General features: G+C 40.9%; 1 protein-coding gene across 1 annotated transcript in view; it reads left to right on the top strand.

Moving 5' to 3' along the window:
* Window positions 1-23644, top strand: part of RAB6B (RAB6B, member RAS oncogene family) — a 170450-nt gene that overhangs the window by 117704 nt on the left and 29102 nt on the right. The window contains exons 3-5 of the mRNA XM_020986074.2: window positions 18419-18472; window positions 19166-19271; window positions 21908-22019. Coding sequence (XP_020841733.1) covers window positions 18419-18472; window positions 19166-19271; window positions 21908-22019 — 272 coding nt within the window. The remainder of the gene's footprint in view (window positions 1-18418; window positions 18473-19165; window positions 19272-21907; window positions 22020-23644) is intronic.

The following is a 23644-nucleotide window of genomic DNA, read 5'->3' as shown; positions in this document are numbered from 1 at the left end:
CCTACACTTTATAGATTAAGCCCTACCCATTGATCTTCAAGAAGTCTGAAAGAATCAGACAACAGACTTTAAAGAAATAGAATAAACTCAATTACTTTTTTGTTAGTTTTCTTGGACACTGTGTCTATTGGAAATGAAAGCTGGGGGAAATACAAGACGAGACAATTTAAGCAAGAAATGCCCTCTCTCTTCCCTTTGATCTATCCCTGATTCACATCCACACTTTTTATCTCTACCCTCACTCTATGTCTTTCTCTCTCTCCCTTTCTTTCCCTCCCAAAACATTCTTAAAATAAATCAACTCATCTATAATTAGGAGCATTTCTAGGTTTACATGGTGTTTTCCTCAAAATAACCCCATGATGTAGATAGTACTAGTGTTATCATCTTCCTTTTAGAAATCAGGGAAGTTGTCCTCTGAGATGTTAGGTAATTTGACCTTTGTTACAAGCAAGAGAATGTCTGAGGTGGGATTTGAACTCAGTTCTGCTGACTGCAAGGCCAGCAATCTTTCCCATTATGATATGCTTCTTCTTAACATTGCAGAATCAGGAAAAGGATAAAGAAAAGTACCACCTCTGGATGGTTTGGAATGATATAGATTAGACTGAGGGCCTTATAAAGAGTAAAAAAAAAAAGACAATAAGCAATTATACAGCCAGCACCTACTGGTTCTGGACATCATGCTAAGTGCTTTAAAATAATATCTCATTTCATCCTCACAACAATCCTAGGAAGTAGGGGCTATTTATCTGCATTTTATAGTTGAGGAAATTGAGGCAGGCAAAGGTTAAGTGACTTGCCCAGAATCAAACAGCTAGTAACTGTCTGAAGCCAGATTTGAATTTGAGTCTTACTCATTCCAAATCCAGTGCTCTATCCCCTTTGCTATTTAGTTGTTTCTACAGATTGATAGCATCCCAGTTCATCTCCCCACACTTCAAACCACAAACTAAGAGTAATAGGAAACTGTATAATTAAGTGTTCTGACCTATGGGGTCAGGCAAAATGACTCTGATCCCTCATCTCCATGAAAGTCCTTCAGATATTTGAAGACAGCTTTAAAAACCTCTTAAAATAAAGGAAAATTAAAACTTTAAAAAGAAAAAAGAAAACCCAAACTTGGCCGTCATGCTACATGATTCATAATGAGGTTATAGTCAATGAAACCTATAATTTCTAATAATGAATTGTTATTACAACAGGTCTCCCCCATCATTAGCAGCTGACTCTTTAAACATATATAAATGCAGGAGTTTTCATTTATCTCTTATTAGATTTTATCTTGTTAGGTATAACCTTTACAGTCTAGCCTATTTAGATCTCTTTGAATACTTATTCTCTTATCCAAAATATTAGCTATTCCTCTCATCTTTGGGTCATGTGCCAATTTGATTAACACATCATCCATTTCTTCATACAAATCATTGATAAAAAAAAAATAGAACAGGACATGGCAGTGAAGAGTCCTGTGGAATGCTGATAGAGATTTGCCATCAGGGCAATCAGGAAAGGTACTGTAGAAGTAGGGCTCAATCCCCAAATGTCTTGATGGGTCAGTAAATAGGATTTATTGTTCCTTTTCACTGGTAAACAAGGTGAGACATAGTTAAGGATTCAAGTGATGCAATGGAGAGGGGCCCAGAATTCGATGGATCAGCAGGCATTTATTAAGGCACTATGAGGAGTTTTAGGGATACAAAGACAAAAGTGAAACAATCCCTGTCCTCAAGGAGCTTACATTCTATCAGGAGAGACCTGTACATGAGTAACTATATACAAAATAGATACAAGATCATTTGGGGGTAGATAGGTGGCACAGTGGATAGGGGCTTGGAGTCAGGAAGATCTGAGTTCAAATTCAGCCTCAGACACTTACTAGCTATGTGATCCTGGGCAAATCATTTAACCCTGTTAGCCTCAGTTTCCTCATCTGTAAAATGAACTGGAGAAGGAAAGGGCAAAACCACTCCAATATCTTTGCAAAAAAAAAACACCAAAAACAACAACCAAAAAAACCCCAAATGGGGTCATGAAGAATTGGACACAACTGAAACAAATGAATAACAACAGGTGAGAGGTATTGAGGGCCTGCACTAGAGCGGTCAAAGAAGATAACAGGAAATTCCACCCATGTGTCCTGTCCATCAGGCCTCAGAATTAATTAGTGGCTGTGTGACCCTGGGATAGTCACTTAACCTTTGACTGCCTCAGTTTCTTCAACTATAAAATGGGGATAATAACAACACCTACCGCACAGGGCTGTTGTGAGGAACAAATGAGATACTATTTGAAAATCACTTAGCACAGTGCCTGGCATATAATAGACTGTCAATAATTGCTTTTTCTCTTCATCTTTCCCATTCATCTCTTAATCCTTCAGAAAAAGCGCTGTTCTCAGACATGAGAATTGCCTTTTGGTACTTCTGTGCCCTTATGTATAAACATGACTGAAAGCAGTAAGAGTCTAGACCGCTTGGCATTTGGTGTGTCTGTTTTCCCCATGATAACCTTTGACGGATGTTCATGACATTTGCTACCCTATTAAAGGGCATCAAGATACACCTTACGTTTGATTTATGCTTCAATCTACCATCTTGAAATAAAGATCAACTGATAAAGATTTCCAAATGCCTCGCCTCATTTCCAGTGGATTTTAATGAAATTCAAGGAGTAGAGACAGCTCCAAGCACAGTACAAAATGCAAGGGATTTTATTACTAGCCACCAGGAACAGGTGGAGTCAGGAAAAGCAAATGGTATGACTGCCTAAGGTTGGAGAAGGAATCCAATTACCTTGACATCTCCCATCCCCATGTCAGGTTTCCTTCTGCTCTTTAGTGGTGCTTAGAGCAAGGACAAACTGTGGTCCCCGCATGCTCATTCAGTGTGAAGTCTTTCCAAGGCTTCTCTCCCCTCCCCCAGGGTGGCTTGCTTGCCAATATGAAACCTTATTAAGTTTTGCCAGCCTCATTTGCATGTTAATTTACATGGATTTGCCCTGATACTTCCATCTGATGGTCTGTACGAAAAGCACTAACAGACACCTTACTGTAATGGGCTTCTTCTTACCAGGCTGCTTCTAACCACTTGTCGATGCCTTTGGCTAAGCATTTGCCAGTTTCTGGGCCAGGGCTGGGGCACAATACAAATGCATTGAGATTGGTTTTCACTTCAGACAGAAAAAGAATTCAAAATCAATATATGCAAATTGCCATGCAAATTCCCACTTCAGACTTTATCACTGTAGCTTGTGGAATATGGATGTAAAATTATATTACATTAAAAGAAATGTATATTACAGAGAAGACTTTGACATGCACTTTACAAAAAGCTTTTCTTTCCTTGGGGGTTTTTGTGCTTAATTTAGCCTTTCATGTATAGGCAATATGTCCAATATGCTTCATCATACACATCCTATAGGCATAGTGTATGTATATAGGCATAATTTATTGATGTTGGGCTTAATAGGCTGAAATGAAAACCACCTGTGTGTTTTCAAATGTAGGTGGAAAATCCTTGCTAAAATGCCTTGCATTTTATTTCAAGTTAAATGTCTGCCACTGTTCACGATCAGTATAACTTCTAAGCATGAAAAAATAAAAGGAATAAAGAAAGCATTGACGGATTTCCAAGATTTTCCTCAAACCAGAATCTGGGCAAGGAAGGAAACAAGTATTTATTAGGCACCTATTATCTTTCAGACACTGTGCTAAGCTCTTTTTGCAAATATTAGCTCATGTTATTCTCATGGAAGGTAGATGCTATCATTATTCCCATTTTACAGTCAAGGAAACAGATGGCCTTTAAATGACTTGCCCAGGGTCACACAGCTAGTAAGTGTCTGAAGCTGGATTTGAACTCAGGTCTTCCTAACTTCAGGCCCAACTCTCTATACCACCTAGTTGCTGGTGGTCAGGGATAGACTGTGGCTTATTCTAGAAGCATCTTAGGATGTTGGGGTTTTTTTTCCCCCAGTGGCAACATGAGACCCTCTACCGAGGTAGAGCAAGGTTTGCTACTTGCTTTAGTGGAGGGAGTAGCCACATTGATGAAATCATTGATCCTAAAGGAATTGACCGTTTCCAGCCTTGTGAAAAAGATCAAGGAAGATTCTCTGTTATAGAATTTAGGAAGAGGCAGAGGCCAGGGTCCCACCGCAAGCTGATAACCCAGGGCTCCTGAAATGGAGAGACCTTGGATTTCCTAGACCAGGGGTGGAGAACATGTGGCCTCAAGGCCACACGTGGCTTGCTAGGTCCTCAAGTGTGGCCCTTTGATGGCCCTCTAGGTCCTCAAGTGCAGCCCTCTGATGGCCCTCTAGGTCCTCAAGTGTGGCGCTTTGATGGCTCTCTAGGTCATTTTGTTCTATGAAGTTTGGATTCAGGCAAAGGGCCACACTTGAGGACCTAGAAGGCCACATGTGGCCTTGAGACCTTACATTCCCCACCTCTGCTCTAGACTCTGATGCCTCTGTTGGAATACCTCAGTCTGCAAATTGCTCTGTATTTGGTCTGGGAATTCTTTCCCTTTGGTTATTACAGTAGCTTCTCAGCCCAACTTCTTGACTATAGTATCCTCTCCCCTCTACATGTCATCTTTCAAACAGCTACCAGATTAGTCTTCCTAATGAAGAATATATCTGACTCAAATGCTTACAAACCCTCCATAGTTTCCTTCTACCTACAGAATGAAGTCCAGCTGCTTCAGCCTACTAGTTTAGGCCATTCACAATCTAGCTGCAATATTCCACTCTAGCTTTATCTCACACCTCTACTGCCACACAGCCAGTATGTATCAGAAGGTGAGACTTGAACTCAGTTCTTTCTGACCAAAACCCAGCTCTCACCTTCTCCCTCTCTCTCTCTCTCTCTCTCTCTCTCTCTCTCTCTCTCTCTCTCTCTCTCTCTCTCTCTCTCTCTCCTATACTCCATTTCCTCTTGTATGTTCTCGACTTCAGCCAAATTAGACTTTTTTTCCTGTTGAACTATGGGGTCTTAACACAAAATTTAAAAAAATAGATTTTGATAATTGCATCTGGTTATGCAGTAGATAGAATGTGGGAGACCTGAGTTCAAAGCCTTACTAGCTGTGTGACTCTGGGCAAATCACTTTGACCTTTGTTGCCCCAATTTCCTCAACTATAAAATAGGGGTGATAATAGCCCTTATCTCACAGGCTTCTTCTGAGGACCAAATGAGATAATTAATTTGTAAATAGCATTTAGCATAGTGCTTGGCACAAAGTAGGCACTGTATTAATGTTGCATTTTACTTTATGCATTTAACAGCATTATTCTAAGAGACATCACCAGACTGCCACAGGGGGCCATGATATAAAAAAAATGGTTAAGAACCCCTGATCAATACTTTCTGACCTCCATTCTTTTGCATACATCATCCTTACATTGGCAAAGCTTTTCCTTCCCATTTGCAAACTAATCCATCCTTCAAGACCCTTTTTAAATGCTACCACCTACCCTCATCCTCCCAATTAGGAGGGGCTTCTCCTTCCTCTGAGATACCATAGAACTCCTTGTCCTCCTCTTCCTCCTCCTCTTCCTCTTCCTCCCCCTCCTCCACCTCTGTATTTATCAAGTTTCCATTTTATTTTTAGTTTCTTGTGAATATTTCTTTTCCTCTCTCCATGCGATGAAGGAACTATATTCTATTTATCTTTGTACACACACACACAACACACACACACACACACACACACACAGAGAAAACAGTGCTCTGCACACAATAGGCACTCCATAAGTGTTTGTTAAGTTGAGCTGAATCAGAAGGGCACAAAGACAAAACACTTTTCATGCTTATGGGTGTAATGGGGACCTGGTATGTTTTTCCCTTAGTCTTTTTTAACCTGCCCCATCCATAACAACAACAATACTGACAATTATAATAATAATCATAACAATAATATATACATATATAGGACTTTACAAATATTATCTTTACAAATGTTTCACAAATATTTACAAATTATTTTACAAATACTTATGGATGTTATCTCATTTTACAAATATTTTCTCATTTTACCCATCCATACATGCTCTCGATTCCTTTTCTTTTTATAAATCTCTACCCTAGTTTATGCAAATGGTTTGCCCTGTGGCCTCTGCTCTAGCAATGACAAGCATTCATGGATATTTACTACTTGGGCTCTTCCAGGCTTGGATTCAGACTGACTCCTGGCCCTGCTAAGGTCTCTCAGCCAGCCCCTTGTCATTTTAAATAATTCAAACTGTACTCTCTCTTCAAAGCAGAAATGAGCCTCTCCTTTCCCTTCCACTTCCAATACAATGGAACTCTTCAAGATGTGGTTAAGCTAGATAATGACTTAACAGGCACACACCTGCTTTTGGGGAACTTCCCAAGACGTGGCAATTAACTGCTTCGATCTTTAAAATGTCACCTTGTACAAGGTGTAGTTTTCTGGGGCTCAATGCCATCCCACCTTTAGTTCCTTCCCCACCAATCACCTTGCCTACTACTATTCTCTGCTCCCACTTACTAACACTCCCCACTCCTAACCCTTCCAACCCTCCACCCCTTGTTCCATTTCTTTTCTCTCCATTATGAGAATTAAAGTAATTTTTCACATAAGCACCAACAGTTTCCCAGCCTTCCAAATGTTGAGGCTTGTATTTTTTTTTTGCCAGCCTAACTCTAGCAAGCCTACCCTACACAACACACAAGATGTGCACACATACTCCTACCGATACAAAACAATATTCATCTTATCTTTCTGTTTTTATCCCCAATACTTAGCACAGTGCTTTGCATACAGTACAAACTTAATAAATGATTTATCATCCTTCATTTATTGTCCTAGGAAAATGGCTTCTTGCTAAGTGGTGCTAAAATCTCTTACCTCTCAGAATCGGCTTCAGTCCTCTAATAACCCTTTCTTCTAAATTGAGATGTACTTTTAGACCCATCAACCCACCAATCTTTTCCTGAATTTTCAATATCATAACTGTCTATGTTATATCCCATAACTGTCTGTGGGATATCCGACAGTGGTGAACATCCCTCATAAATTAAACAGCAGTTTTATGGGAATTCATTTTTGGCAATGGCTTTCTCTTTTGTAATAAGAAATCAATTCTATTTGCCTGGGTGTTTTTCTAAGACCTTTATCACTCCCGTGTGTGGTTTTCCTATTCCTTGCCAGGTTTCATTGGCATTCAGAGTATTTTATGAGGGCCTCTGAGTTTTTAATTGCCTCTTCAGATCAATAGAACCAGGTGAATAAAGTTCAGGACTGGGAATTGGGAAAAGAAGATTCCAGACTCATCTTTGCCACCAGCTCATTGTATCACCCAGATTCACAGAACAGGGGGAAGTATCTTAGAGATTGTTGAGTTCAATGGGAAGCAAGATAGTACCACAGAAAGACTGCTAGAAGACCTGGCTCTGCTTCTTGCTACCTGCATGGCCCTGGATGAAATACTTGATGTCTATGGACCTCAGTTTCCTCATCTACAAAATCAGGGCCATACTAAATTTCCTCTAAGGTCTTTCGCAGCTCTAAATCTATGCTGCAATGTACAAAAGCTAGAGTAGTAGCTGGCATTTCTATAGCCCTGGAGGGTAACAGAGCTTTATTTCCAACAATCTTGTGAAGTTGGTGAAGAGGTATTGCTATCCACATCTTACCGATGGGGAAACAGAGGCCCAGAGAAGCTATGCAGAATCATAGAATTGGAAAGGACTTAAAAGACTGCCTATTTCAACTTATTTCTGAACAAAAACCTTTCTGCTGTATACCTGACCAGTGGTCATTCAGCCTTGCTAGTAAGACAAAATTAGCAAGTCAAATAGGCAGCATTCAAACTTGGGTCTCCCGACTTCCACATCAGTACTTTTAGGTGAAGTACAAAGTCATTTCATCACTTTGTACTTCAGTTCCCCATTTGCACAAATGGGAATGTCATATAGCTCCCCCTCATTTCCCAGCCTTCTTAGGATCACCATAAGAGAGTGACAGTTCCTTCTCTTGCTTCCCTCTTTCTAGTAGTGGTGATGCCACCCTTCTAGTCAAACAGCATTCCCCATCCTCTTTCCTTTCCTTCACTTCATTCCTCCCTCATCCACCTAGTCCTCAAGTCCTGCTGGTTCTTATTTTGACATTTCTCTTGCATCTGTTCCTTCCTTTCCATTTCCACTGTTCCCACGCTGGTCTATCAGCTCTCACATAGACTATTGAAATGGCCTCCTAACAAATCACCACATCTCTAGTTTCTCAATCCATCTCCCACCATTCCACTTCAATCCATCCTGTACAACTTTCCTAGATTCATCTTCTAAAATCACAGCTCATTCAGCTGTTTTTCAGTCATGTCCAACTCTTTGTGAAAGGATTTGGAGTTTTTTTGGGAAAGATACTGGAGGGTTTGCCATTTCCTTCTCCAGCTCATTTTACAGATGAGAAAACTGAAGCAAACAAGGTTAAGTAACTTGCCCAGGGTCATACAACTAGTGTCTGAGGCCAGCTTTGAACTCAAAAAGATGAGTCTTCCTGATTCCTGGCCTGGAATTCTATCCAATGTGCCACTTTGCTCCTAAATATTCAATGGCTCTCCAGATAAAATTCAAATGCTTTATTTTGGCATTCATGATTTTTCATGAGCTGGTCCCACATTACCTTTCCAACTGTATCACTCTCTGATTCTAAATATAATTATTCTCTAATTCCAAACATGCAACCTTGATAAAATGGGAGTATTCTCTCTGAACACGCCCCATTCTTTCCCATGTCTGCTCCTTTGATCACATCTTTGAGTCTACATTAAATTATGTACATCCCCACCTTCTGAAGTCTTATTTGTCCTTTAAGGACCAGCTTAGATGTCATCTCCTCTAAAAAAACCTTCCTCAGTTCCCTCAGGCAAAAATGGTCTCTGTCATCTGAACCTTCAGAGCATTTTCTTTAAAACCTCTTTTCTGCAATATATTACATTTTGCCTGATGTGGTAATGTTTGTACATGTATCTCAATTCTTCAGCTAAATTGTGAAGTCCATTAGGATAGAAATATTCATCCTTGCATCCCTCAGCTCCCAGCACATACTGGTAGGTGTTTCATAAATACTTATGAATCTATCAATTAATTAATACAAGTTAAGTGACCTGGCAGCTAGGTGGCACAGTGGATAAAGTGCCAGGCCTAGAATCAGGAAGACTCATCTTCATGAGTTCAAATCTGCCCTCAGATGCTACCTATGTGACTCTGGGCAACTCACTTGACCCTGTTTGCCTTGGTTTCCTCATCTGTAAAATGAGCTGGAGAAGAAAATGGCAAACCACCCCGTGTATCTTTACCAAGAAAACCCCAAATGGGGTCACGGAGAGTCAGACACAACTGAAATGACAGCAACAGCAATAAAATGACTTGTTCAGGGGCACACAGCCAATGGGTGTTAGAGACATTGAACCCAGGTCATCTTGACTCTGAGACTTATTGTCTATCCACATGTTGCTTCTTCTGTGTGTATATGTGCATAAATTTATACATATAAGTTATGTATAATTTCTCTGTGTATATATTTGGTTTGGACCTGTGATTTCATTTGTATGGGCAATTCCCAGTGAGGAAGTTCCCTGTACCAAAATAGATCAGCAGCTTCTCTGCAACTTAATGGTTTTAGACAATGCCTAGGGCATTGAGGTAAGCAGTTTGCCTGAGATACCCAGATGGCACAGGTCAGAGCTGGGATTGGAACTCAAGTCTTCCAGACCCTGAGGCCAGTTTTCTAATGCCATGCTGCTGCTCAGGTTCAATACATATTGTTATCACTACCCTTCCTTCACTGAAGCCCTACCCCCAATGTTTCACCATGGCCTAGAGAAGGCCTTGGGTTCTCAAAGACCTATTACGTAAAAACTGCATAAAGTTTCAGAGTGTCCATCAAACCGGAGAGCTTAGCAAATGGTCTGTGCATGTTGTCAGAGGACCAGCCTAGTCAAGTGTGGAGACTGCATTTCCAAAAAGAAGGATTTTTTAAAAGATACAGTAGTTCATAAAAAGGGCAGCTAGGTGATGCAGTTGTTAGAGAGTTCCAGGCCTGGAATCAGGAAGACCTGAGTTGAAATCCAGCCTCAGACACTTACTAGTTGTGTGACTCTAGGCAAGTCACTTAACCTTGTTTGCTTCAGTTTCCTTATCTGTAAAATGAGCTGGAGAAGGAAATAGCAAACCCCTGAGCATCTTTGCCAAGAAAACCCCAAATAGGGTCACGAAGAGTTGGATACTTGAAATTGCCAAACAACAAATGCTCATAAAAACCATCTATAAAAATGCTCTGTTTGGCATTTAAAGGTCTTCACAATTTGCCTTTTCCTGTCTTTCCAGTTTTCTTATACCTGCCTCCCCTCCACACGCTCTGCAGTCCTGCAGTATCTGCCTTTCCATTGTTCCTCACTAAGGACACTCCTTCGGCTTAGTGCCTTTGCACTGGCTTTCACCCTTGCCTGGAATTCTCTCCATCCTCACCTCCACACCTTGGCTTCCTTCAAGGTTCAGATCAAATCTCACCTTCTGTAGAAAGGACTGAGGCCTTCTGGCTCTCTTTCCAGCTCTTCCCCAAGTACTTTCCCTCTGATATATCTTTTATGTACATAGTTGTTTGTCTCCCTCCCATTAGAATGTAAGCTCCTTGAGGGCAGGGATTTTTTCCTTTTTTGTCTAACCACCCCATAGGTTAGCACAGTGCTTGACACGTAGTAAGTCTTCAATAAATGCTTGTTAACAGACCAATTGATTGCTAAACCGTATAGGGGTTGCAATCTTCAAGGAGGAGGTACCTGTCAGGACTTCAGAGTGGTAGTGTGAAATCTGTGAGTATGCCATAATACACTCCCAGGAATGATTGCTGCTCCAGGCTGCCTGGCCCAGTTTCTAGGCAGCAGTTCTTTTTCTTTGTGATTTGGGGATGTTGATGATGCTAAATGAATAGAACCTTTTAACTTGTTACCAAGGGCCCAGCTAGTGACCTGCAGAAACATCCCCATTTCTGGGCCAGCCATAAAGAGCAGCACATTTTTCTTTTAAAATGAAAATGAACTTCCCCTGAAGATCATCACGCTGACAGATTGCAGGCTAATGGCCATGGAATTAACAGACTAAAAAGGCAGGCAGGATGTGGGCTCCTTCTCACATTCACTGACACATGCTGGCACTTGGACTGAAGGAACAGGCCTTCTGGTCTGCAGGGTCTTGGGGATGGCATCCCAAGTTAAGGAATTTCAAGCAGTATTGGATCATGTATTTTGAATACTTTGGGAACAAGGTACTGCGGGAAGCCAAGTTCAGAATTTTGGGGGTGGGGAAGGGGTTCCTATTTGTGATTTCATCTATGTAGGGAACTCCTGGTGAGGCAAGTCCCTCCACTAATGCATGTCTTAGTTTCGGAGACTTGTCAAAGAAGTGAAATGAATTGACCAATCACATGATCACTAGGCTTTAGAGGTGACTTGAACCTGGGTCTTCACAACTCTGAGATCAGCTCCATAGCTACTACACCTCAGATGTCTTTCTAATCTTCTGGACAATAACAATAAAAATAATAATATCTCATATTTACATATAGCTTTTTCTTGTTTACAAAACACATTCTCATCATAGACGCCCCCTCATGATGCAAATAGTACAAGCCTTGTTGTCCCCATTTTACAGATATGGAAACTAAGGCTCAGAGACTTTAAATGACTTATCCAATGTCACACAGCTAATAAGTGAGTGAATAGATTTGGAGCACTGACTTTGAAGCTACAGGACCTGGATTCAAATCTCTGATTTTAATCTACTTTCTACCTGAGTGACCATGGGCAAATCACTTAACCTTTCTAAGACTCAGTTTTCTTGCGGGAAAAATATATGCATTGAACTAAATGATCCTAATTGACAGAGCCAAGACTTGAAACCCAATTTTTTCACCCTCTCCCCTCGAGTTCAGTGTTCTTTCCCCTATATCATATTGCCTTCTTGGCCGGCAATCCTGAGGTCTTCCCCTCCCAGTTTGATTTTTTTTTTTAATTAAAGGGGCCATCCCTTGACTCTCTCCTTAAAGAGGCCTATTCACTGAATGGGTGTTGCTTCACTCAAAGTGAGAACCTGAAAAAACCCTAGCTTAAAAGGGGTAGGGTCTCCCACTGCATCCTGGGCCATCTCCAGCCCTCCTGATAGATATCTGGCCACTGGACCCAGACGGCTTTGGAGGAGAAAGTGAGGCTAGTGACCTTGTGCAGCCCTCCCTCCCTCAAATCAAAGTCAATTGCAAGTCATGTCATCATTTCCCTGATGTCACAGTCCTCTTTGAGAATGAAGGACAAAAAAAAAAAATGAAGAACAAACACAATTGCTTTCTATGTATGGTCAGATTCATATTACAGTAATAATAATGATAGCTAGCATTTATATATATATCACTTTAAGGTTTGCAAAGTATATCTCATAGCTTATCTAATTTGATCTTCACAATAACGCTGGGAAGTAGTAGTTATTATTCCCATTTTACAGATGAGAAAGCTGAGGCAAAGAGAGGTTAAGTGACTTGCCCAGGTCAAGAAGACTAATTAAGTAGCCCTGGGCAAGTGACTTCACCCTGTTTGCCTCAGTTTCCTCATCTGTAAAATGAGCTGGAGAAGGAAATGGCAAACCACTCTAGTATCTCTGCCAGAAAACCCAAATGGGGTCACGGAAAGTCAGACACAATTGAAACAACTAAACAACAACAACAGTAAATGTCTGAGGTCAAATTTGAACTCAGGTCTCCTGTCTCCAATCCAGTACTCTATCCACTGTACTACTCATCTGCACAACACACTGTGTTCAATTCTAAACTATATATTTACATGGGCACAAGAATATGCCAGTGATGAAAAATGGGAATATTTTAATTTTTTTTTAAGTTTATGGAATAAAACAAGCATTTCTATAACATAGTACAATAAAAATGATTGCACATGAAACTGCAAATCTATTATATAGAACCTGCTGTTTCTTTTAAATACATAATAAAGTTATCATGTAATTTCTTTACCTTTTTTTCTTTTTTTTCTTCTCTTCTTCCCCCTCCTCCCCCCCCCCCCCCGCCCTGGAGATGGCTACCATTAGACATAAAAGAACCATAGGATCATAGATGTTGAGGTGGAGGGGACCCCAGAGGCCATCTAGTCCCAAATCCTTCATTTTAAAAGTGAAGAAGCAGGGCCTCAGAGAAATGGGGTTGCCAAGGTTACATGGGTAGCAAGGGTTCAGCCAGGTTTCAAAGCTCTCCCGACCATGAATCCAGCTTACTTTCTTCTGCACCTGGTAACTGCCCTAGGAAACTGTGGTTATGCAACCTGGGAAAGAGGTATTTGAGGCTGCCCTGTATGTCTTTACATGTACTAAGGGTCATTAGGTAGGGGCTGACAATAAGGTGTTTTCTTGTTTTCTTTTCAAAGAGCTCAGACCATTCTTCTGTGCTCCCTCATCTCAATCCACCTCGGTGGGTGAGCTTTTTCCTCTCTCCCTGGGTAGCAGCCAGCACACAGGCTACAGACTGAGGCTGCTGAATGGTTTTTTTGGCATCTGATCTTTGAATACAGTCATTTGCTACGGGGTTTAGCCAAACTTTTGGGGGCTGCCAGTTTTGTGCATACAATCCCAGAAAAGGAGAGGCAAACAAATTGAAGGGAGGAGAGGAAGGGGCACAGAGGAAAGAAAAGAGAACAAGGCACAAGGTTGAAGAAAAAGGAAAAGTGCCCAGAGAGATAAGGGTGTGGGAGAAGTCTCTTGGCCTTCCTGAAGGGCCATCAGTCAGGCAGTAAGCATTTATTAAGTGCCTACTATATGCCAAGCTTAAATGCTAGGGACACAAAGAAAAGCCCTCGAGGAGCTTACAATCTAATAGGAGAAAACATGCAAAAAATATGTACAAATAAGCTACGTGCAGGATAAATAGGAAGTGATTAAGAGAGGGAAGGCACCAGAATTGAGGTATCAGGAAAGGCTTCTTTATGGAAGATGTCATTTTATTTGGGATTTGAAGGCAAATTGGGAATCAGAGATGAAGAAGAAGAGCATTGCAGGTATGAGGGACAGCCAACAAAAATGTTCGAAAACGAGTGATGTAGTGTCTTGCAAGATTGGGGATATGCTTTTTGGATTTTTGGAAGCCTGAACCTGTGATTTCATCTACATACGGAATTCTTGGGATAGAACCACCACAGACCAACAGCTCTCTAACTTACGTTCCTAGAGAAGGCCCTAGAATGCTGAGAAATTCAATAGTTCTCCCAAGATCACAGAGCTAGTCTATGTCCAAGGCTAGACTTGAACCTGTCTTCCTGACTCCAAGCCAGCCTGTCTTATGTGATGAACCTGGGGTTTCATTGGCTTAGGGACCTTCCTCTACAATTCTTATACAATTTATATCCTTAGATAACCTGGAGCATTATGGAATAAAGTTATTTTCCCAGGATCACACAACCAATATGTGTCTGAGGTCAGATTTGAACCCAGGTTTTCTGCCTCTCAGACAAGCTCTTTATCCACTAGACCATGCTGCCTGTGTTATGACTGTGATTTAAAAGGTCAAAGCACTCAGTTCTCTGGGGTTCTTTTGCAAACTGAGAACAAAATATTGTCTTCATCTCTATTCATCCACTAAGAACCGAAAGAAGAAGGGAGATGTCTGAGAGATCTCTGGGGAAAAGAGATAGGACTGGGTAGGATCAAAAAAAGAATTCGGACATGGACTGAGCAAAATCTCTGTGTTAGGAAGCAAAATATCTAAAGGTATCTGTCACTATATAGTCAAAGAAGAAGGGAAGAAGGGATAAGACATAGAACCATCCATTGATTCATGGATGAATAGAATTTCAGCTCTCAGAGATCATCTAATTCTACTGAGTGACCTATGATGTGATAAAGCTATTAGATTGTCATTTCCATGGAATTACTCCCTATGGGGAAATTCTGTACCTACTATCCTCTGGTTCCCAGGGAATATGGTCCACTTTCTATCCCTTCCCAAGGGGAAAACTGCCTTGACTAATAGTTTCCTCTTGGAAACCTTATCCTTCTTGTAAGCTCTGAGCTGGACTGAAGTAGTTTTCAGCTACACACTTATCATTAAGCACCATACTACTGCCATCATGAAATGTTTCTGTCACTTAACTAACTACTACTCTTTCTTATGGGGCAGCTAGGTGGCACAATGGTTAGAGTGCCAATCCTGGAGTCAGGAAGACCTGAGTTCAAATTTGGTCTCAGACACTTACTAGCTGTGTGACCCTGAACAAGTCACTTAACCCTGTTTGCCTCAGTTTCCTCATCTGTAAAATGAGCTGGAGAAGGAAATGGCAAACCATTCCAGTACCTTTGCCAAGAAAACCCCAAATGGGGTCACGAAGATTCAGACATAACTGAACAACAATACTAACAGCAAAAACTCTCTTCTTGCCCCAGACACGCTTTTAAGTCCGTTTATGCCTTTAGTCTCCCAAATAATAGCACCTACCTCCCAGAATTGTCGAGAGGAGCAAATATTTGTAAAGTGCTTTGCAAACCTTAAAGCACTATATAAAGCTAGCTATTATTTATCTATTTATTTACAAGGGAAGAGAGTAAATTGCATAAAAGGATAATTAATCAAAAATGTGTAATAGAAGTCAGAGCTCACAGCTTGCTAACACACAGATCAATTTAGCTGCCAGATCTTCTTGCTGATCCTGCCTTTGGCTTTTTCCATGAGACCCCAGAGCAAGGGAGTGACCCTGAGGTGCCAGATCCATTCCTGGCTTGAACCCAAAAAAGGTCTTGGCTTTCTCAGAAATCCCCAGTTTGGGGATTTTGGGTCCACTTTTCTAGCATCTTAGGTGGGGCTCAACGGTTTGATTAAACACAGTTGCCAAACTTGAATCAGCAAAGGTGGTACAGTGGCTAGAGTTCTGGGCCTGGAGTTAGGAAGACCTGAGTTTAAATCCATCCTCAGACACTTACTAGTTGTGTGACCCTGGGCAAGTCACTTAGCTGCTGTTTGCCTCAGTTTACTCATCTGTAAAATGAGGGTAATGATAGCACTCATCTCTCATAGTTATTGTGAGGATAAAACGAGATATTTTGTAGAGCGCTTAGCACAGTGCCTCGCACATAGTGGTTGGTTTTATTGTCCTTTGTTTTCAAAGAGAATCAAAATGACATCACTATGTTGGGGTCAAGGTACAGTGTGTCTGTCTGACTGTGGCTGATCAGACCAATATGAGCTCGGAAGACTCTACCACAGGTTGGGTACAAATAGTCCATAAGAACATTTGAAGCGGAGACATCTCTAAATTTGCACATCTCACATTTCTTTTGACCTACTACAATTCTGCACATAGTAAATATTATATGAACCCTTATTCCCTCCCCATCTACCCTTGAGCCAATTAGAAGTCACCATCCCACTTGGTTAAGCTTTGGTTTCCACCCATGAAGGACCACAAACAAATCTAGAACTGGAAGGGATCTCAGAGGCCAGCCAGTCTTGGGGAAACTGAGGCCCAGGAAATCTTAGTGACCTTTCTGAAGTCACAGAGGTAACCTTGTAATATCATGGGTGGACAGTTATTGTCATTGGTAGAGATTGATCCTAAGTCCTTTGACCCTAGAGCTAACGTTCCTTCCATCGTATTACACTATTAGCTAAGTGATTAATTGCTGACACCTTCATAATCCATGTTTCATAATGAAGATAAAACCATCTCTGTGTGGAGTCATTGTTTTCTGACCCCTTATGTTAGTGTATCCCAATTCATCACATGAATAAAATTTCTTTTAAAAAAATGGCTTTACACATATGTTCCTGTGGTTGGATGAATGTAGGAATTCAGATCAGTCCAAGAAAAGGAAAAAGAATGGTAGGATGTGTTCCATGGGCATGAGAAGATGTCACATGCCCCCTGCTGGAGGTGAGACTGGGCCTTTACCATTGACAGCAACAAGAAGTCAATCAGGTTTGAGATGAAAATGTGAAAATAGTGGAAACTGGGAGGGAGTGGCTGAGAGATCAATACCCCCTTCCCTGCCCAGGGTCCCAGTGAAGGAAGAGGATAGAGGAAGAGATTGAAAGAGAGTCTCCTTCATTGGTCATGAAGGTCACTGGTTCCATCTTTTTAAAGGTAGTATCAGAGTAGGATAAATTCATGTCATTGTAAGTCGGGGCCTTTGAACCTAGAATATAATGGGTGTGTACCTGTGTTTTGAAAGTAGGAATATTAACTCATTTATGTAATGCTTTACAGTTTTTAAAAGATACTTTCTTTATAGCAACCCTACATGCATACGTGTGTGTGTGCATGTGTGTGTGTGCGTGTGTGTGTGTGTGTTGTTATTAGTCCCATTTTACAGATGAGAAACTTGAGGCTTGGGGAATTTTAGGGACCTATTGACATGGTTAATAAATGGCAGATCCAAGATGAAAAGCCCAGGTCTTCTAACTCCAAGTTCTTTCTACTGTATTACACTGCCCAGTCCAGAGTCTGTACTCAGTGAACAACTAAGACATTTTAGTTGATGCTGATAATGCTATTATTATTGTTCTATTGGGGATGGGAAGAATAAATTCAAGTTCATTAAGAAGAGAATTTATCAAGGTAATAGGAAAGATGCTATTCTTTGACCTAGTGATATCATTAGTAGGCCTATATTTCCTAAAAAGATCAAATAAATAGGAAAAGGACTCACGTGTACAAATATGTTTTTAGCAGCTTTTATTTTTGTAGTGGAAATTAACCAGAAACTAAGGGGGTGCCCATCAATTAAGGCATGGCTGAACACATTTTGGTATTTGAATGTAATGTAATATTATTGTGGTACAAGAAATGATGAAGAAACCTGGGAAAACAGATGCAGAATGAAGTAGGCAGAACCAAGAGAACAATTTTTACAATGACAACAATCTAATAAAGACAAACAACCTTTGAAAGGCTTAGGAACTCTGATCATTGCAGTGTCCAACTATGATTTCAGAGGATCAATGATTAAAAAAAAAAAGCTACCTCCCTCCTGTCAGAGAAGTGAGAGACTCAAGATGCAGAATGAGGCATGGACATGGCCAATGTAAGAATTTCTTTTGCTTTACTATGCCCATTTGTTACAAGAGATTTTTTTCCTCCCTAGGAGTAGGATAGGGGTTGTGAGGAAACAAAGAGAAAACAAATGATTGTTAGTTAAAAAAAAATTTTAATTAATATTAAGGAATGGTATAAGATTCCCTAAAAGTCAGATGGCCCAAAGGAGGGACCCAGACTGCTGTCTGTTTTTCTTCTTCCTCTTCTTAAACACATTTAGGGTTACTAAACCTTTTGCCCAATATTTTAGTTCTCCATGGTCTTTAAAACTTTTGATCTTTCTCACCTTATACCTTTCTTTCCTTTATTACAGGCAACCATTGGGATTGACTTCTTATCAAAAACTATGTATTTGGAGGATCGTACGGTAAGTGCCAGATTTGAGAACTAGGATAACTTCAACCTAACAAGGCAAAGTCTAGGGAAAAGGAGTCTATGTCCAGGTACATGAGAACCTACCTGATCACACTGATTTCTAAGACAAAGCAGCGTTAGAAAAACTGATGCACTGGGCTTCTTTTGCTGCCCTCAGTGAAGGGGCATAGTGGGATTTGGAATCAGGGGAGACCTGAGTTCAAACCCTGTCTCAGACATTTACTTACTGGCCGAGTGGACCCAGGCAAGTCACTTAACTTTTTAAACTCAGCTTACTCATCTATAAAATGAGTATAATATCACCTATCTTAAAAGATCATTAGGATCAAATGAGAAAGTATTTGTAAAGTACTTTGCAAACTTTAAGGTCTTATATAGATATTAGCTATTATGACAGCAGCAGTACCAGTGGTTGGGAAGATAAAATGATGGTGTTCCTTCCTCTTTCTCCCCACTACAAAAGCATAAAACCTCAAGTGATAATACCTTTGATAGTTCCCTTTCTGGGCCAGCCTTGCTTTATGCAATCCCTTTACAGTAATCAGTCAATAGGAATTTCTTGAGCCCCATTCTGTGTGCTAGGCTACTGTGGGCTAGGCACTGGGGATACAAAGAATTAATACCTCTATCTCTGCTTCCTTTCCTTCTTTCCTTTCCTCCCTTTTTCTCTTTGTCCCCTTTGCAGGTCCGATTGCAACTTTGGGACACCGCTGGACAGGAGAGATTCCGCAGCCTAATCCCCAGTTACATCCGGGACTCTACTGTGGCAGTGGTGGTGTATGACATCACAAGTGAGTACAGCATGGCTGGTTTTACCAAGCAGATACCATGCCTGTGTTTCAGGCAAAATGGTGGCCCAGCACAAATGCCCCAGCTGCAGAGTTGAAAGAGAAAATTTGAATCTTCTGATCCTTACATCTAGGTGTGGCAATGGCTTTTATGTAGTCATTATGGCATTGCATGGTTGTGTTTCTGCAAGGAATGAGACCCTGGCAGAAGGTGGTGTTAGGGATCACTCAGCAACACCTGGTACATTTGCTGAGCAGCAGGAGTCTAGAGACTTCCTTTAAACACCAAGCACACACTGCAATTTATTACCTACATCTGCCCAGGTTACCTATTGCTTGTGATTCATGGGGTGGGGGGAGGGGAGTGGGGGAGGGAGGATGTAGAGGGGAAAAAAAGGCTGTAATTTCTCAGAAATATTTTGGTGCTCAGAGTATGAACATGGATATGTGTATTTAGTTTGCATTCTTAACCTGAGGTCCATGAACTGTTTTTTTTTCCTTAATTGATAACTGTATTTAAATAGAATTGGTTTCCTTTGTAATTCTATGTACTTTATTTCATGCACTTAAAAATATTATTGTGAGAAGGGGTCCATAGGCTTCACCAGCCTACCAGGTCTGTGACTCAAAAATGGTTAAGAACTCCTAGGTAGACTCTAGAGAGATTCATTATTTTCATTTTTTTTTCATCCTAATTCCATGAGGAATTTTCCATTGCCCTAAAAGATTACCAAGACTCATTATATTAAACATGGTTATAGGTAATTTTACAGGTGTTTGTGAAGATGATAGAGATGCTGAGTGTTGGCAGGTGCTTTATTTTGCACTGAATTAAGACTCCTCCTTGAGGTTAATCTGGAAAGAAATGAAGTAAGGAGAAAAAGAGGGTGTGGAGAAGAAAAGGCTTCATTTCTGCACACAGAGCTGGCCTCTCCTGGCTGTAGCTGCTCTGCAACCAAAATACACAATGCACAGCAAAGAAAGCCAGCACTCAGGTCAAGGCTGGAAAATCACAGGCTAGAACATATATATAAGAGATTAGAACAATGGTACCCATCGGTACTGGTGCAGAGGAAGCAGCTGCCAAAGTCCATTCCAAGGAAATGGAAGGAAGTTCATTTTTTGAAACATTCAATCAGTCAATCCACAAGCATTTATTAAGTGCTTACTGTGTGCTGGGTACTGTGCTAAGCCTGAGAATATAAAGAAAAAATAAAAACAGTTCCTGCCCCTACGGAGCTTTTAAGCTCAAATGGGGAAGACACCATATACATAAATTGATGTAGAAGATACATATGGAAAGTCTGAGAAGGGAAGGCACTAGCAGCTCATAAGGACCAGGAAAAGCCTTCTTGCAACAGAAGACACCTGAGTTGAGTTTTAAAGGAAGTCAATGAGGTGGAGATAACGAGGAAGGGCATTCCAGGCACAGGTGATTGTCAGTACAAAGGCCCAGAGATGGGACTTAGAGTAACATGAGGAACAGCAAATAGACTTGTATGGCTAGATGATAAAGTGGACAGAGGAGAGTAATGCCCTTTAAGACTGCAAAGACAGGAAGGGAGGACCAAATTGTGAAGAGCTTTAAATACCAAACATACATGAGATCCTATAGATAATAGGAAACCATTATAATTTACTGAATAGAGAGGTGACATAGTCAGACCTATGCTTTGGGAAAAATCTCTTTGGTGGCTGTGAGGAAGATGGATAGGAGTGGGGAGAGACCTGAGGCAGAAAGTCAAACCATATCCATGACAGGATCAACTACACCACAACTCTCTGTCAGCATTGTAGCTTTGTTTACTGTGCCCTGGCTTCCCTTTGCTCAAACTTTTCAGCTGAGTTGTCCTCCAGGCACCATCTTTTAGTCCCTGTCTCTACCTGTAGGCCTACACACACACACACACACACACACACACACACACCCCTCCAATGAGTGGCTATCTCTGTCAGTCATTCATGAACACAGAAGACCATAGACACAGAAAACAAAGAAATAGGGCTCTTGGTAAATTTGGGCTTGCAGAGAAATAAAGTAAGACCCACAATATGGGACTGACTAAAACAGCTAATATTCCCAGTCATCATATGAGTTGTCACATCCGGATCCATGAAATCACTTGTCTATAAAAGCAAAGAGAGAGTGATTCACTAGCCAACGTTAAATAAAAATAACTTCCAGAGAAAATTAATCATTCCTGACAAAGTGAAATTATTCACTAGCATTTCTGAGAAATGTCCCCCAAATGTCCCTGAAAGAGATTTAAATTTATTCATGTTGGTGGGATGGTAAATTCATCTTATTGCCACATTATAACTTCATTATTATCACCGCATTGTAAACTAGGTTTAGTCCTCAGGATGGTTTTAAGATGTACTATTAGTACACAGTTAATGGTATGCTGTAATACTGCTCTCTCTTTTCCCTTTCTCCTTTCATGCTGAAAAAGGACATCTCTTTTCTTCTATTACTGGAATATCTTCATACCTCAAGTATTTCATCTTCTACCAAGAAGTGTACCATCTCTCTGTTTCTGTCTCTTTTCTGCTGTTCTCTTTTTCCTTCCCTTAGTCATACTCCCTCCTTTCTCTCTTTTGTACTTATCTCCAGTTCTATTTCTGTTTTCCACCCTCAGATCTCAACTCCTTCCAACAGACCTCCAAGTGGATTGATGATGTCAGGACAGAAAGAGGAAGTGATGTCATCATCATGCTGGTGGGCAACAAAACAGACCTGGCAGATAAGAGGTAAGAGAGGGAGGGAGAAGCTCCAGAAGGTGGAGAAAATTAAACTAAACTTGAAAGCTCATGAATCACACCTACAATGAATCAGAGAATCAATGGTTCTGATGCCTACACATGACTAAGTGGATGGAAAAAAAGATCTGCTGTGGGCAGTTTCTCTTCTGGGTCAAGGCTGGACACTGCTGCATTGGGAGTTCCTATAGCTCTAAGCAGTTAGAGTGTCTCTCTTTACTGCAGCTGCTTTGGATATTTTCAGACTTTTACTGGGGTGTCAGTAGCTGCTAGCACTCCATACACTTGGCATATTCCTGCCCACTTTTCCCCACATGTGGGTTGACCTGTGCCTGGCTATTGTATATCAACTCTTCTCAGATATGAGTCACTCAAGCTCATACGTGCCTTAAGCCTCATTTTACTTTTACTCCTGGAAATACAGGAGTTCTGTGATGCTCTGTATATATGTATGTTTAATTCTCCAAATACTGGATTTCATTCATTTAATTCATTCATTCAACGGCTATTTATTCAGCTCCGCCATTTGCAGAGCACTATGTTGGACACCAAAGGAGATATAAAATGTAGATGAGAGACATTCTAGCCCTCATGGAGTTTACAGTCTAATAGTAACTTTAGTCTGTAAAAGCCAAAGCTTGTGTCCTTAGCTCCTCTGTTGTCAGGTTGGCTAATCTAGGTCTCTCTCCCCTCCCCCTGCCAAAGTTTCTAATTGAGCTTCTCCAACTTCTGACTAGCCTTGTTTCTGGACCCATTTGATGTCTCTGCCTGTGACAGGCATTCAAAAGGAAAAACAGTTTCTAACTCTACAAAATACAAAAATGCAGTCCTTATCCAACCTACCCCAACTTAGGGGTTTTCATGGGATATCTTTACTTTAGTTCAAGGCAGAATTGACATGTTCATTACCAATGCTTACTCAAGTGTGAGTATGGGATTGTGTGTCACAAACCAGGGGAGAACTGTGTGTGGTATTAAACTGTGGGGTTTCTATATTCTCTGACAGGAGGTCACAAGTGTGCATTTCCTTAGGGCTTCATAAAGGCAGCAGCTATGTTCAAAAGTCAGAAAATAAGGATGTTGTAGTAGCAGAGAAGGAACTATAACAGGCAGTGGATTGGTTCTCCTGGGCAAAGCTCAATATCACCACAGGCATTCTAAAAAAAAAAAGAAAGAAAAGAAAAAGTGCTAGATCTCACTCCAATGTGGAGTGCTAATTTGCATACAATTTAATTAAATTTGCCCAATGTGCACAGAGATCCCCCTCAAAAAATCTTCAAATTTTGTCAGTCAAGCTAAATTAAATTTAATCAACTCCAACACCCAAAATCACAGTCCCACCCATCCTTCACCTGGCAAGTTGTGAAATGTGCTGTGAATTTTTAAATGGAAAACGTCCATCATATCCCAGATTCATGGAGCAGCACATTATGGCATTATAAAACAGACGCCCCACAATATTGGGATGGCTGTCCAAGGTGCTGACAGTGTCCATTGGTTTAGTAAAAGAACCCTGATCAGTATACAGTCTGCTCTGCCCATTTTGCTACTTCCCACTCCAATGCTGTCCTGCCACAGCCATTGTGGGACATTAAATTCTTCCCCCCGTACATGGA

Source organism: Phascolarctos cinereus, unplaced genomic scaffold (genome assembly GCF_003287225.1).
Source record: "Phascolarctos cinereus isolate Bilbo 61053 unplaced genomic scaffold, phaCin_HiC Scaffold_726;HRSCAF=1367, whole genome shotgun sequence".
Lineage (NCBI taxonomy): Eukaryota > Metazoa > Chordata > Mammalia > Diprotodontia > Phascolarctidae > Phascolarctos > Phascolarctos cinereus.
The sequence above is the reverse complement of the archived record's forward strand: the minus strand, read 5'-3'. Positions and strand labels throughout refer to the sequence as shown.